Raw genomic sequence first — 16,984 nt, 5'->3', positions numbered from 1 at the left:
ATCCATGCAAATTATAAAAAACAATGTTTGGTTGCACACCATTGGTCATGTGCTTGGTTCTTTACTACAAGTGAAATTGTCCAAAGCAGTTTAAATATTACAATTACGGTAACAAAATAGGCTCGCGAAGTTACTATCTTACCAGTAATGGATTACACACAATATAAACTGGATGGCATCGTTTTGGTGCACAAACCAATAAGAAACAACCTCTACCAAAGTCACATGCACACGTGCAACCAAGGTTCAGACTTATGACCAATTGCAGGGCAACCCTTGACCATGAGCCTAAGCAATCCTGGTGAGCCGGTCGGGGTCACCGACAGTCAGTGAACTTGCTTCAAAATAGAATATGGAATTACAAATCTGATAAAGTAGGAAATTACAATGAGATATTAAATACTTTACAAGTACACTGAATGAAGAATTAACTCATTACAAATAAAAAAAATGTTTTCTCTAATATCATTCGCTCTCTATAGACAAGACCGTATATACAAAAAGTGTAAACTGCATACAAATCACTCAATATTTACATAACCTACAAGTAGAAAGCTTGGTAATATAAGTTACTTGTTGATATCATATGGGATATAGTTCGTATAATAATAATGTTCATTAAACGACTAATTGCACGTGTAAAGTATTGAAAACTATAACTAGACGTACGTTGTCATAATCTTAATTACTATTAATTAAAAAAGTTTGCTGACTGTTGTCGATACTGCATTACGCAGCCGAGTTCATCGTTACTCATAATAAACTATAAACACTAGCGTCAGTTTCAAAACTTAGTCGTTAGGGGTTTCTTCGGGGGTTGTAATTCGACACAAGGCGCTGCATCCGTATAATGTCAATCAACCAGCCGACACCAAGTACTCCTAATGTGAACGCGTAAAACACGCACCATTTTTTACGACCAAGATACAATTGATGAATACCTACAAAATAGCAAACATAGAAATATCAACAGTTGTCTCATATACTTGTTTATACCATCACAACCGATGCTACAAATTTAATAAATAAAACAGGTTTCTCATATTGATAATGCTGACTTCTCACTCTAAATGTATGCCTGCTATTTCAAAACCAAATGCAAATATTTGCTATCTAAACAAAAATAAAATAAATAAATCTCGATGCTGCCTCAGCTGACATGAGTCGCCTCGGGCCGGCCAGCAATCTTCCACGCAGAGTTTTATTTCTACGAATATATATCTGCTACCAGAAAGCGTAGATTCTGGCTGTCAGAATCTTTTTTTTTATTTTCCGTGGCACAAACGGGATGGCAGTAGAACGAGTTAACCGTTAATACCATGAAGTGATTTCTTTTGTTGACAGGACTGTCAGCTTGAATAACCGAGTATTTTTTTTGGGGGGGGGGGGTAAATTATAACTATTTCACCCTTTTCTTTGCTTTTACAAAAAATATCATTATCAGTAAAAAGAAATCCTAGAATTTCGAGTGTTTTTGTTATTACAGGACTCTCGTGTTGATGTATTAACACTGGTAAGTTTTAAATTATCTGTTTGACAAGTCATGGAACATATGTCACCATATGACTCAAGTCTGGTTTTTGGTACTTTGAGTAATTGCTTGTTGCTAAAGCGAAGAGATCTACCAGGATTACTTTGTTGTATGAAATCCGAAATGTACGGTGGAGCCAATGGATATAGAGCTTTGTATTAAGTAATGAGGAGTACTTTGAATTGGATTCTGTGACTGGAAGCCAGTACAACTGTTGGAGTATTGGTGTTATATGATCAAACCTTTTTGTGTGAGAAATGTGACGAGCAGCACTATTATGGGAACTTTGAATTATGGGATTCAGCCCAAATTGTAACTCGATGTTCAATTAACAGTTAACAGAACTTCGAGTTATGGGCAATCTATATCTTTGTTGTTGTTGAACATCCAAATTTAGTAACTTTACTGTTATCATTTTCCACCCATTCCATACTGTTTGTAACCTAGTTGACCCATATCTTAGAGTACCTTAATAATTTTACAGGAATTATTGACTCATATCCAGCAGGTATAAACTGATGAGAAGATGGTCGCACTCGAAAAGATATGGTTTCAAAACGTCAGTAGCAGTGGGTAACATTCAATCACACAATCATTATTATCTCAGTCAATCTACGCCTAGAACCCCTACAGACCCACCATTCATCTCTCCTACAAGCATGGGTGCAACTAACTTTATCTCGGTCACCAATAATAATTTGTAGCAATGTGGTCCTTTTTAAATGCATCACTGAACCCTCGGCCTGTATTAGATATTGACCAGTATCAACCAGACAGGGACTTCAACTTTTAAAATGTTATGAAACAGTTTGTCAGAAATTTAAGCATCATCATTTTGACCTTTCACCCATTTGTTAAATTTGTTTTCAGTATAAATTGTTGTTGTCCAATTGCTGCACATATAGTACTCTCTATTAAAGCACCCTCTAGCTATTTTATTATATTCAGTGTATAGCGCCACCTAGTGGCAGCAGATTTGCACTCTGCTTCAGTTTTTGTTCCCCTGGCTGTTTGGTATTTTGCCTTTGTTCTAGAAGTCCGTTTATGGTGATGGCAGGCCGTCATATACGCAGTTGCTCCACCTGCTCAGTTCCCATAACTTCACACAGTGGTCGGGCGGGAAGCGTTTGGCGACTCAACAGTGAAAGTTTTTTTATGTCTGTGGAACAGCCACAAAACAAGATGGTGATGTTAAAATCCCGTGATTCGACACTACGAATGTCGGCCCCCAAACAAGACAAGCACGCCTCCTGACTCACTAGCTGAGAACAGAAGGTAATGCTTGATTCTATAAGACAATCTAGAACCGGAGATCGAATTACAATGACAAATGCTCAAAAACAGTAATTTGAAATCAGCAACAGCTGTTCCCGCCAAATTCATCCAAGCTAAAACCATCCGTTCTAAACATGACGACTCCATCTTCAAAGAAAACAATAAGCAGCTCAAATTAGCAGACCATAACTCATCATCAGACAGCACCACTGAATCTTCCAGAAATACAAATACATCAAGCCAAGATAATACTGCCATCAAACAAACCCGATGTAGCTATTAGATTATGAAGTTTTCAATTTTAAAGCCAAAAAGCAAAAGCTCAAATTGAGTGTGGCACGTTGTAATGTTTTCACACAAGTCCAACCAGTGAGGCGGAAATAGCTTTTATTCACTCACACGATGTGTTTCATACAGCCCGCCATTACAAGAATGTCGTCAAACCAACCAATAGCTTACATCACGTATTAGGGGTCATCTCCAGTGACCTACAAGTAAGGGGCGTCTCACAAATACGTAAGTATAAGCATACATTACACTTCCCCCTTTTTAAGCTGAGAACTTGTACAATAGAATCTCAAAGTTCAAATGTTCTTTGCCTACTTTAACAAAACAACAACAATAAATGTTAAATCCTATCATCAGAGGGGAGGGGTTACTCGCACAAATCACCCTCAAATGGGTCCTCAGCATCCATTTTCCCTACTCTACAGTTTCGGTTTCACAATATTCATCCACATCATGGATATGGGTATATTCTTTGAACTTTGAAAACATCAAATTCATGACAGTAAAAACTCACAAATCTAAACGAACTGGTGGTTTTCTTATGCGTGTAGAAACCCTCAACATTGGTTTGGGTGTAGGTACAGGTAACAACGGTTTACTAGGAGAAGCAAGTGGTTCGATCGGAATCTGTTTACTTACTAAATTTTCCCCTCAGCATGCATCTCTCTGTCATCATCATGTGTAGAAAGGGAACTATACATGTTGTAACCTGTACTAAACCATACTTTAGATAATCTAACATGATCAGTGTGGCGTCTCACCTCACGACCATATTCTAATCTAACTATATAAGAAGAAGCATTCTTCTCTACTACCCTACCATTTAACCAATGTGGACCTGGCCTAAAGTTGCAGACAAACACAGTCATTCCAACTTCAAACTCTCTGGACTTTGTATGCGTGTCATGCCCAGATTTTTTGCTTTGCTTGAGCATGAAGTACAGTTGATCGCTCATTTGGTTTTGGTTAGACCAAATGTGTCCTTAATTTTCGTCCCATAAGTAGCTCTGCAGGCGTTTTACCTGTCGTAGAGTGTGGCGTCACTCAATATTTGAACAGAAATCTTGACAACTTTGTTTCCACACTCTCACTACAAGGCTTTTTCATTCCTTTCTTGAACGTCTGAATCGATCGTTTTGCCAGGCCAAATGGATAATACCATTTGCATTCATAAATGCTTGAAAATTACTGCTTGTGAATTGGGAACCGTTGTCTAATACCAGTGTAGTTGGTAATCCCTGCGATGAGAACAGTCCTCTCAGTTCATTTATTGTAGCTTCTGATGTTGTACTAACCATTGGAATTACCTCCATCCACTTGGAATAAGCGTCAGTCACAATGAGAAACATTCGGTTCAGGAAAGGTCCTGCGAAGTCAATGTGAACACGATCCCAAGGTCCTTTAGGATATTCCCATGGATGCATGGGCGTTGTGGGTGGTAGTTTAGCATTGATCTGGCATGCATTACAACTCTGCACAGTAGCTTCAATATCCTTGTCCAGATATGGCCACCAAACAGAATTTCGTGAGAAGGCCTTCATTCGGACAATTCCAGGATGAGACTCATGTAGTAATCTCAGAATGCGTAATTGGCCCTGTGCTGGCACAATCACTCTACTTCCCCAAAGAATGACACACTCAATTCTGTTTCGCGGACAAAATATGGCTTTATTTCTGATTCATTCGCCCTTATACTCGCTGGCCATCCATGATGAATAAATCATTGAATACGTGATAGGACTGGATCACTGTCTGCCCATTTCTTAATATCACTTGCAGTCACTGGTGAAACATCTAAGAACTCCATTAATAATACAGTATCTGTTGGCATAGGAATTTTTAGAGGACTTTCGGGTAGCGGAAACCTACTTAGTGTATCTGCATTACCCATCAGTTTTCCGGGTCTATACACGAATGTGTAGTCATATGCAGACAATGTTAAACTCCATCGTTGTATTCGTGGTGAGGTCATAATTGGTACACCTTTAGCTTCATTAAATAATGATAGTAAGGGTTTATGGTCACTCAATATTTTAAAGTGCCTACCAAAGAGATAATTATGAAATTTCTTAACCCCAAATACAACTGCAAGTCCCTCCTTTTCGAGCTGTGAATAGATTTTTTCTGCTGGTGCCAATGTACGCGAAACAAATGCGATTGATTTCTCTGAGCCTGTGAGAGAGTATGGCTCCAATACCATAAGGAGATGCATCACATGCAAGTAACAAATCCTTGCTTGGATCATAATGAACCGACAACCTTGAAGTATTGAAAGTAAACTCTTTGGATTTCCTGAAAGCATCATCCTGTTTTTTACCCCAGATTCATTTTGTGTTCTTGTTTAGTAACAGGTGTAGTGGGCTAACACGGTAGATAGATTACCCACAAAACGACCATAGAAATTGAGAAAACCCAAATAGAACTGTAATTCTGTGACATTACGTGGAATGGGTGCTTCCATTATCCTTACTTTCAACAGGATGTAACCCTTCAACATCAATTTTGTATCCTAGGTATTCTACTTCTTTTGCATTGAAAATACATTTTTTCTTTTCTTGCTTGAATCCCCACTTCTGATAACTTGCACAGAACTGTCTCTACATTCTGCGAATGTTCAGATTCTGACATGTGGTATACCTTGCAATAGACTGTCCATACATTTCTGCCATATCGACGGTGATAAAGAAACACCAAATGGGAGGCGGTTATACTGGAAGAGACCACGGAGTGTATTTATTGTGGTATATTTCTTGGTTACTTCATCCAGAGGAAGCTGTAGATATGCATTGCTTAAGTCAAGCTTGGTAACAATGTAGCATATAAATCTTCAATTTTTGGCCTTTGACACCTGGTTTATCATTACCTTGTAATCCCCACAAATACGGAGAGTTCCATTACCCTTCAGAACAGGGACAATAGGTGTGGCCCAGTCAGAGAACTCTACTGGCTCTATGATTCCATCACGGAGAATTCGATCCAATTCTAAGTTAACTTTTGTTTTCATCGCATATGATACTTGGCGAGGCTTGAAGAATTTCGGTTGAGCATTTGGGTCTACATGAATTTTCCCTGACATTTTCCTAACAGTGCCTAACCTTTCTTGAAAGACTTCAGCATACTTGTCCACCAGTGTTTCATGAAACTGTGAACTCTTAATATGACAAATATCAGCCCATTTTAGCTTGAATACCTTCAACCAATTTCGGCCTAATAAATTTGCACCACATCCTTCAACTACTAGGATTGGAACAGTAGCACTTTATACCTAGCATGAACATTCATTGCACCCAATACTCTGATTTTCTCACCTGTATATGTACTAAGCACAGAGGTAGATTTACTAAGAGCTGGTATTTTACCTAAAACATTAACATACGTTTCTACACTCATCAGAGACACAGATGCCCCAGTATCAATTTGCATGGTTACAGGCTTATCATTTATCTGAAAATCGACCTCTAGAGGGCGCACTTTCTCTTGATCTTACCCCACAACATTGAAAAGTGTATAACTAGTGTCAAGAGTTTCTGAACTAATGTCACTTTGTACTAAGTTTGTTGCATATTGATCATCCTTTCGTTTCCATGCTTGTTTACCATGTTGTTTACTTCTGCATGCTTTGGCAATATGTCCTTTCTTGTGACAATGATGACATTCAGAATCTTAGTCGTTTGTGTTCGATCTGCTCAGTTGTTTGCAGGTGACGACTCCCCGCCTTAAAAGCGGGAGGGTCGTCACCTGCGCAAGCGCGGGAATTGAGTCCCAAGTGACGATAACAACACACGCTAAAACGCAAAGTCTCATGGGTAGACCCTTTTTTGTAAACAATGACACGCTATGGCCTTCCATGGCCATCTGACGCATGCGCAGGTGACGAATCCCCCGCTTTAAAAAGCGGGAGGGTCGTCACTTGCAAAATAATGTATTTTGTTTCCTCTGAAAACAGACGACCACTTTCGATTCACGTGTAATTTGTGGCTGTGATATTCTGTGTATATACCAAAGCATGAGCTACTCAGTTGGTGGCTGTCATAGAAACTGTGGTGACAACACGAGTATGCAAAGATGGTGTTATAGCAGTTATAGTTTGTGTCAACCAGGGATGTACTTAATAGACGTGTTGGTAATATACCACAGGTGTTGTTAGTATTTACTACCTCTATTCTCAGTCATATTCTCGCTCAGTGACGGAGCTACGTCACATAATATATTACTCAAACTCACACCTCTGCACAATGTATTCCTAGTAGAAGCTCTCCGCGAGCTTCTGTGAAACGCCGGTCGAAGAGCCGGTGAAAATAGCTTAATTGCAAAAACAGCAACCCAAATTTATATGTTGCACATGTATTGTAGTCTTATTACACTGTTTAGACTCAGACTATTGTATTACTAATCTGAGGTTTAGAGGAGTCTCAGCAACTATCCAAAGTACAGTTTTCTGAGAGTTTCCGGCATTTGTTTTAATAAGTGATGACTGTCAGGCGGTGATAATGCTCGGGTGCTCGCTCACTGCCGTGCACATAATACCATTGAACTCAAGTGACCATTGAAGTCACGTGACCTACACAGTCATCACCCTTAGAATTTAACAAGCCTCGGGGAATATGTGACGGTGGTATATCAATGAAACCTTTATATGTTTTGAATAAAGCAGTATTACCAAAGCACAAGTAAACACGTCACCATCATATGATCCATGATCATCACTTTCGGTTTCGATGTTTACTTCACGTTTTACTGTGTCGTCATATGTCAGCCATAACTCAACAATAAATTCTAGAACTATTTTAAACAAAACAATTTAACTTTAAAATTCTTACAACAGTACAATCAATGTAGTAACGCAGTGACAATGGCGCTAATTAAGGTCAGGGGTCACACGCAACAAATTAACTGGGCCTAGACAATTAGAAATCGCAGCCAAAAATTCAATCAAAAACGAGTCAACCTATCCCATTGCTACCACCAGATGTTATGGAAATCGTTAACCTGTAATTTATGGTGGACCCCCCCCCCCCCCAATAACATAAGTATGATCACGCACTGACTCTCTTACCCACTGGAATTATTCGAGGATTGACAGCTCGACTAGAAAATTATAAACATTTAAATATCCTGAGTATAATGGAAGTCAAAAATTGACAGCTTCCCTAGCCATCCAAGTGGTATCACTAGAATATAGGCATCATCTAGCCTTTTTACAGACTCGTCTTGGTTTACAGCTCTCACAAGCCATGGCAGTCTGATTATGTCGACAATCCAACCAAATCCCAATGCCCCGAAAGTTAATAGATAAACGATTCCGAAAAAACGTCGGCCTAAATAAAAATGGTGCAGTCCCAGCCAACCAAATGGAATGCACAGTATGTATGCATCACCAATACTATAATCACCATTTTCAAAAAATAGACTCCTGAACGTATCGCTAAGTTTTGTCATTTTCGTACGGAATTATGAACTAAACATGTAGTGACGCAGATAGTATAGCTTTTGAATGCCTTATCATGCATGTCACATGATTGAAAAGTGATTTTCCAACTAATTTGCATAGCTATCAAGCACCCGGACACACGCAATTCAAATAGATTTCGGCAGATTAATAAGGTTTCTTCATTTTAACCATGTTATTTGAGAATATTTATATATTAATACCTTATCAGGTTAAAATTTTGCACACAAGTAGATTGGCACTGAGGCGATGTGTAATCAAGTTTTTTGCTGACTTAATAACTTCTACGAGCGCCGTCTATAGACCACTTTCCCGGAAGTAGCAACTAAGCAAGACTGGGGTGCAAAAATACCATTGCTTTATCAGGATATACAAACAGGACATACAAACAAGATATACAAACATTTCAGTTTGTTGCTAGTCTCTTGATTTGTTATACTGACTTTCTCTCATTACAATATACATATTGCTATTAACCAATAGAAAATGTTAATTCTAAATGTAAAATAAAGATATTATTATTTATTATTATTATTTAAACTGATCACTGTGAGAGCGTCAATGTGTTTGCTTTTGAAATAGTACGCCTCGAAGCCGACCTGCAATGTCAAGTCTGAAGACATCAGCCTGACATTGTTTTCTACCTTACTTTAAAATATTACATATACGTCGTTTCATGTCGTATTGTTCTTTCCTATTTTTCAATGTATACGACGCAACAATCTCCTCGTCATCTGCGTTATCCTATATGATGAATCACTATTTATTTACATTCATAGCGGGACACGTCTGGGCAAGAAAGGTCAAGGATGTAAATGGCCGTTTAATTACAGTTATTCTTTTTCTTTTAACAAGCACGGTAGGCAAAAGTAGTGAACTGTGTGCCAGTATAATACTATAATGAAAGATGAAAAATAAGTTATTACTATGAATATGTGTACTAATATTAATAACTTATTTATTTATAAATGTGTACACAAATTGTTTTATTAAAATCTCAACAAGTAACTTGAATTCATTACAACTACGGAAGATGAGTCGTACTATCTAGCAGGAAGAATGATATCTCTTGTACATGGGGGGGGGGCTGCTTTTTTATTTCAGAAACCTTGTACAACAGTCTTGTTCAAGGTGAAACCAAATATATATCTGTTTGTTTATTCTTGTTTTCAATCAAATTTTAATATTTATCATTTGACTATTGGTCACAATATCCACAGATTAGTGTAAAACATCACTCACATATATGGCCTTGTAAGCATCACAATATTCCTGTTAAAGGTCATCATTGTTCTACATGTACGTCATGTTGTTCATATATGATATGATATGACAGCATAGACTCCCATTGTGTGTTTCACACACAGAAGTCAAAGTTTTACTTTTGAGAATTGATAAATTTACCAATTCTCTAATGTGTTTTTACGAAAATGAACTTGTACCAGTAATAAAAACAAGTTTATTAGTTTAAGATTGATCCAGAATTTAAGCTGGCTACCGTTTAATTCTGAAATAGATTTGTGGTAGTAACTTGCAATTACTTTTGGGTTACTATTGGTGCTAGCTGCTTGTGCCCATATGACCTTCCTTCAATATCTGTATTGAAAAATATCATTGTTTGAATTAAATGGCATACTGATAGTATATAAGGTTATCATACAAATGTGCATTAACTTTAACTTAATGTCATTGAGCAATATATAATGACAGTTTAATGTGATAGATATACTGAATACAAATTTGTTGATTTCTTAGTATTGGATTTATTATGTATTAGTGTATTGTTCGGAATGAGGATTGTGCATTATCAATTAACTTGCCCCAAATAAATAATTGGTAATTGCAAGGGGTCATAATGATTTTTGGTTGTTTTTCTATCGTTGCTTAATATGACAGGAAATGTTTAAGCACATGCCCTGTTTGTTGTACATGCGAGGTTTAAGATGAAAGAGCACAGAACAAAATATAACTGCAAACAATGACCAGGGTGGTTAGCCTGAAAATGACTTATATGTTAGGCATTTTGAAAAGATTAATTAGCTCATCCATTAAAAATTTGAAAAGATTTGGTTGAAAAAACAACTCAAAGTCAACTAAAGAGAGCGCGGACATATTAATAAGTGACTGTTGAAACGTGCAAACACTAATACCACATTGATCAATATGCCATGTGACATTTTTGTTATAGTCTATAACTTATTTTTCTGTGCTTGTGAAACTGTGTAGGACAGTTGTGTTTAATTACAACTACTTAAACAAAACAATTCATTTATACTTGAACAAAGAACAGAAAATGGATTGGTGGAGATGAAATGACAAAATACTTGCTTCAAGTTCATTATTAAGCAAATTAACTCATGATGGTATTAACACACAGTTAATGCAGTTGTTGGAATACAATAGTTTTTCAATGATTATAATGAATAGTATAGTCATAAATTATATTTCACCGGTAACAGGGGGGGGGGCGCAACGCCGAATGGTCAGTGGGATATATATCAGACAAGATTGAACAGTAAATACAAGTTCAAAAGACACGAGTCCGGTCTAAGGCTAAGTACGGAGATGGACCTATCAAGTCCATGGGCTAAGAGAGTGATAGAGGGACTGCGGTTAAGTACTGTCCAGACGCTAAAATTACTACCTGGTGCAACAACACTTGACCGTTTAGGGCAAACCTACCTTCTCCTGTGCAGTGGCGGATCCAGAGGGGGAGGGGGGATATGCCTCCCAAACGCATGACGGTTCATATCATCTGGATTACGCATAGCTTCTCTGCGATTTACGCTCCGTAATTTTAAGCGACGCTTGCACCCCCCCCCCCGCCAATACATTTTGCTGGATCCGCCACTGCTCCTGTATACGTGAATCCATCATCTGATTGTTGTTGGAAAATAAGAGATTTAACGAAGTCACTATATTGAGACAAGAACTTCACGGATTCACGCCCTGGTCGCCATTCCTGTTCGACTGTACCATTTTCTTTGCGAGGGGTTGCTGCTTTGATTGCGTAGCGTAAGTTGCAGAGTCAGCGCAAAACGAATTCCTAAACTTGCTTACATGTCGCGGAAGTTGCTGAGTTGGCGCGGAAGTTGTTAAGTCGGCGAAAAACTTGCTCACATGTAGCGGAAGTTGCTGAGTCGGAGCGGAAATTCCTAAGTCGGCGAGAAACTTGCTTACATATCGTGGTAAGATGCTAAGTCGGCGCGGAAAGTTGCTGAGTCGGCGCAGAAGTTCAAGTTGGTTATATATCGATGATTGTCGCCATGGGCCACCGTATAAACTAAATGCACGTACTACTCATGAGCCACTAATTTTCATTTTAGTTAAAGCGGGAGAGTCATCACCTACGCATGCGTCAGGTGGCCATAGCGTGTCATTGTTTACAAACAAACGTCTACCCATGAGCCTTTGCGTTGTTAGCGTGTGTTGTTATCGTCGCTTGGGACTCAATTCCCGCGCATGCGCAGGTGACGACTCTCCCGCTTTAAGTAAATCCATAAACAATTAGAAAAGTATTTAATGTTGTGCCACCGAAACTGGTCCGTTTCATAAAGGCGGAGTAGATGGGAAAACTAGTCAACTAATCTAAATACGAGAAAAAGTTAACGTTTTTGATATAAGATGGAAGAATGACCACCCATAATCAGCCAATCTAGACTTAGTAATATTGAATCATTCAAACCAATGTATATAACACTAATATATTGTATTACTAGTGATAATGTCTGGATGAATGTTCTTCTGGGAAACTAAGTTAAGATTATTTCAATGCGATATACTAAATATTTGCTGGAAGGTGATTATATGAATTGAAACAATAATACTAACAACACGCTTTGTGAAATATAACTACGAACACATCGTTCCTTTTTAGTATAAATATTAGAAATGCTATTCTAAACTGTAATGATATTTAGTCCAAAAATATTAACTGTCTATTAATGTACCCATATAATACAATTTTCGATTCGATGTAAATAACGGTCAAAAACTGTTTTTGAACAATCGATATTCTATTTTAGTATATTTTCAATATTCTATAGCTAATAAATTATTTTATTCGGTAGTAGTATTGCATTTGCTACGCTCATTGTGGTGAAAGGCGGCCAAGTGTATTCTAGATAATGGTCGATTAAAAAGTGGGAAGTTGGACGAAATGAGGCTGTAGTTCAAGTGACATTAGCGTATTTCTAATTTAGTTTTAACACATACAATATTTATTCACTCACTGTTTACTATAGCTAGAACGCTGTATGTTTTTTCACTTTCAGGTTAGTTCTTCTGCAGATTTCTAGCAACCAACAACGTGATTTTTTATTTGGGATTTCGCAAAACTTAACATGAATCGTTATGGCATTCATAACACAGCACCTCTCCATGTTTCAACTTTTAAGTTGTCAGTTAACAAGGTCATTCATAGTAGCACTTCTATGGGATTGATGTACTAGAATGAATTGGTTTAATTATCGTTGTTCACTGATGACATCATTGACTGGCCCTCTAGAGGCGAAATGACGCCTGGCAAAGCGGACTTTTGTCGTCTGCTTCACAGCCCGTTTTATACCCGATATTTAGGACATTTCGCAGCACATACAAGTTGTTTTTATCGACAGAATTCATTCATAGATCTCAAATTACATGTACAGATTGTCAAGCCAGACCTCTGCTCCCCTTAAATTGCTTCAATAACGTACCGTTTTCGTAGTTTATGCAGTGGGGTGTGCCAGCTGGTATCTAGTTCCCGGGCTCCTATCCCGGGGGTGGACTTTGGTAATGGATACCTTGGGATGGGGATTACCGTGCCCTCCGGATGGTCCAGGAAATATGGGACCAGAACTGGAGATGTCACTGTTGGGATTGCACTTGAATCAAAATCTCGTTTGTTTGGACTACATGACAGGTATCGGTAAAAACATTAAATATGAAAAAGTGGTCAAAATGCAAACATGTTAGCGTATTAGGTCACGTATTACAAGCAACACATTATTCGGATCTTGCTTGGCCGCCATTTACTTCTGATTATTTCGATTGCTAAATGCTATTAGTGAATCTTTTCAATATTAGACAGTCCGAAACTTTATTTAAAGATTAAACGTCCTAGATAAGATTTCACAACTATCCACCATTCCACAGAAAAGGCCATACGCTAAACAACGGGACTTGTACTCCGATTACTGCCTCGACATTTTTAATACTTGGCGTTTTGCTGGGGAATATGCCCGGGGGGTCACTCTATATTAAAACCTGCGCCATGTGCGTTCTTGCTAAAAAAATAATAGACCCCTAGGGCTGGCAGCACATTGGCAAACCATACCCCCTATTGCGGACGCAATGTCAATTTAGTACCCCCTAGAACAGACATATTGAAGAAAAAAACACCCCCTATTTCAGACACATATTGAGAACATCCCACCCCATATTGCGAGCATTTTCTGTCGTTTTTTTGCAATCAAGTGGAGTGTGATCAACTCAAACAAGTTACTATGTGTGCAACTCCTGTTGGTGTCATTCATTGTTAGATGAAGAAAGATGAAAACTATTGACATGATTATGAATATGATCATTTATTTTATAGTTTATTACACAATGCACACAACTTTGCCTTGATTTTTATTCCCTCAGGTATCATTGCGCAATTTTATGTTCAGCTCCGGGTGACTTTGGCATGATTACAGGGCAGAAAAGCCAGAAAAAAAGCAGGCGCTAGATGCAAATGAGACCGAGGCGCGAAAGAAGTTTCGGAAGTGTGGATGACTCCGGGGAATGACTTTCTGTATGCGGCTTATTGTAATCGACGAAACGAAACAAATCGGGATAACACACATAATAAAAATTAAACTTTAATCAGTGAAAATGGGTTTTACACGCACAATATTTACAAAATACTTGCCGAAAATAATAATATTTAATACGTATATGGCTCGTTTCGCTAATTACAGATAATCACAAATCTGTAATCAGCGAGTACACGTACAATATTAACAGCCGTCGGTTGAAACTTGACCAGTATATTCACCTTTCAGTCGCGTATATAACGACATTAAACATTTGCTGAAAATAACGGGGATTTTATGATAAGTGAATGGTTCATTTCGCTAATTATAGATAATTGTTTTATGAAGTTTTATACACGACTGAAAGTTAAAAATACTGGTCATGTTTCGTCCGATATTTGTAATTATTGTATCTGTAATTTAATAAGACCCTGTTTCGCCGCGTGATTGCAGATTTTCGATTATCTGTAATTAGCGAAACGAACCATTTACTGATTATATTGTTATTATCGGCAAATGTTTTATTTCGTTATATACTCTTACTAAAATGTGATTATATACTGGTCAAGTTTCGTCCGACAGTTGTGAATATTGTACGTGTCAGACCCTTGTTTCGCTGATTACAGAATTCGATTATCTGCATGTAATTAGCGAAACAAACCATTTACTAATTAAAATCCCGTTATTTTCAGCAAATGTTTTATGTTATTGTATACACTACTGAAAGCTAAATATACTGGTCAAGTTTCCACCGACAGTTGTAAATTTTGTACGTGTAAGAACCTTGTTTCGCTGATTACAGATTTGTGATTTGCGAAACGAGCCATATACGTATTAAATATTATTATTTTCGGCCAATATTTACCATATAAAACCCATATTCACTGAATACAGTTCAATTTTTATTATGTGTGTTATTCTGTTTCGTTTCGTTTCGTCGATTACAATAAGCCTTCTCCGTATGCTTGTGTTGGAAGTGGCGGGTAATTCACAGTGGGAAAGTTCAGGCGGACATTTGCGGCCTAGTCGGGGCTATGGGTCCGCCAATTCGGGGCCTTGGGCGGTGTATGAGAGTGGTTGTTGCAAGAGCGGGCCTACAGCGGACGCAGCAACCCTCTATTGCAGACATTAGCATTTTAAAGGGGGCCTGTTTGCCTCCCGCGCGGGCCCGCTCTGGAAGGTGAAAAACACCCCGCTTACCCGCTAAATTTGGAACGCACATGGGGTAGTAACAGCATACAGAGTGAGGTACTTATATTAATGTGCTTGAGTAAAGCTTACTATTGTTTTACAGAGTTTGTGGGCGCCAAGTAGTGTCTAGAAATGACTCAACATACTTGCGAAGAAAAGTCGATTGAGCCCTGTTTCGATTCGGCGATTTACAAATGCTGAGGTTGTGGACATCACATTTTTCGGTAGGAAGATAATGATACTTATCGTCAGTTTCAGATAGAACTCGAAAGTAAAAATAATGTCATTTTTTTTTATTTTTAACATATGTGACATTATATATTACAGGGAAAATAAAATAAAAATATATGGATCATTCTACTCGGCTCGGAGTAAATGTGTGTACATGATGTATTGAAAATAGCATGGTTTGTCCATTTTATGGAATTTTACTATTGTTTCATAATTTAGGGACATATTGCTCGGTGAGACATGATAACTAATTTACATATGGTGTCTTGAAATGTGCTTGTGGGTATCTTAAAATATTTAAAAATGATATTATTTATAGTAGAGTTTTAATGACAAAATGCAGTCTATGGGAATATCACAATTTTACAGCTTTTGACAAACAAAAAGGACTCGGAACAGTGAGCAAAAAAACTGCATAATGTTGAATAATATTAAAATGATTATTATAAAAATTTTGACGAAATATTGTCACTGCGTTATGCTCTAAATATGCGCACATATGGCATTCTATCTAAAAGAAATATGTTTTTTTTCACTAGTCAAATTATTGAACCTAATTGAATTGAATTAAAAGACCAATATTACTAGGATATAAATATGATATGGGGTCACAAGACAGCTGTGTTGAATTCACATCCATAGTACCACAAATCATATTGGCAAATATGATAAATTCCTGTGACTATTACGGCAAACACTGCACCTAAAATAATCTCATATAATGATATAACGTTGCTGACAGAATAAAACACTTAGTATTATTGTTATTACGACACTTGTGCAAAAAGCATAAATCGTAAAAAAGCTGGGGTGAAGGATAAATAGTATACATTGTTTTAAAAAGTATTTAAAGAGGAGAGTTGTCACCTGCGCACCTGTTTGTAAACAGCGACACGCTATGGCCGTCTGCCGCTTGTGCAGGTGACGACTCCACTGCTTTAAGAAATATTACCGCAATGTTTAATTTTCAGCAGACTGCGTCATATACTGCTGAATAATTATTTACAATGTTTAGCATTTTTTGTTTTTTCCATGTTGCTATACACCATGGCTATATTATACTAAGGCTATATCATTATGGGATATTTGGAAGAAAGGTTAAGTTAAATAGTAACGGTATATTAATAATAGTAATTTCGACTTTAATTATAGTACCGGGTTATGTCTCTTGCAATACATGCAACAATTATAGAATAGAGCGATAGAATAACATACTAAATACAAAATCTGACTTCAAACATG

The 16,984-nt window shown here is 37.6% G+C and overlaps 1 protein-coding gene across 1 annotated transcript; it reads right to left on the bottom strand.

Annotated features, from left to right (window-relative positions):
• Positions 1 to 4,814: 4,814 nt before the first annotated feature.
• LOC146729462 (uncharacterized) lies at positions 4,815 to 11,311 on the bottom strand. The gene is made up of 6 exons (XM_085495855.1): positions 11,226 to 11,311; positions 8,151 to 8,182; positions 7,755 to 7,876; positions 5,958 to 6,245; positions 5,732 to 5,867; positions 4,815 to 5,266 (listed from the first exon to the last, which is right to left on the bottom strand). Exons 1-6 carry the CDS (start codon positions 11,309 to 11,311, stop codon positions 4,815 to 4,817), a joined length of 1,116 nt encoding a protein of 371 aa, XP_085351981.1.
• Positions 11,312 to 16,984: the final 5,673 nt, after the last annotated feature.

The sequence above is a fragment of the Saccoglossus kowalevskii genome, chromosome 22 (assembly GCF_978046115.1).
Source record: "Saccoglossus kowalevskii chromosome 22, keSacKowa6.1, whole genome shotgun sequence".
Lineage (NCBI taxonomy): Eukaryota > Metazoa > Hemichordata > Enteropneusta > Harrimaniidae > Saccoglossus > Saccoglossus kowalevskii.
The sequence above is the reverse complement of the archived record's forward strand: the minus strand, read 5'-3'. Positions and strand labels throughout refer to the sequence as shown.

Excerpts from the sequence above, each read along its gene's own strand:
- LOC146729462 (XM_085495855.1), bottom strand. The coding sequence starts at position 11,311 with ATGCGTAATCCAGATGATATGAACCGTCATGCGTTTGGGAGGCATATC. Across the intron at positions 7,877-8,150 it reads TCCTCGAATAATTCCAGTGG|TTCTAGAATTTATTGTTGAG; the intron begins GTAAGAGAGTCA and ends TGTTTAAAATAG. Across the intron at positions 5,868-5,957 it reads GTATTTGTGGGGATTACAAG|CTTCCTCTGGATGAAGTAAC; the intron begins GTAATGATAAAC and ends GCATATCTACAG.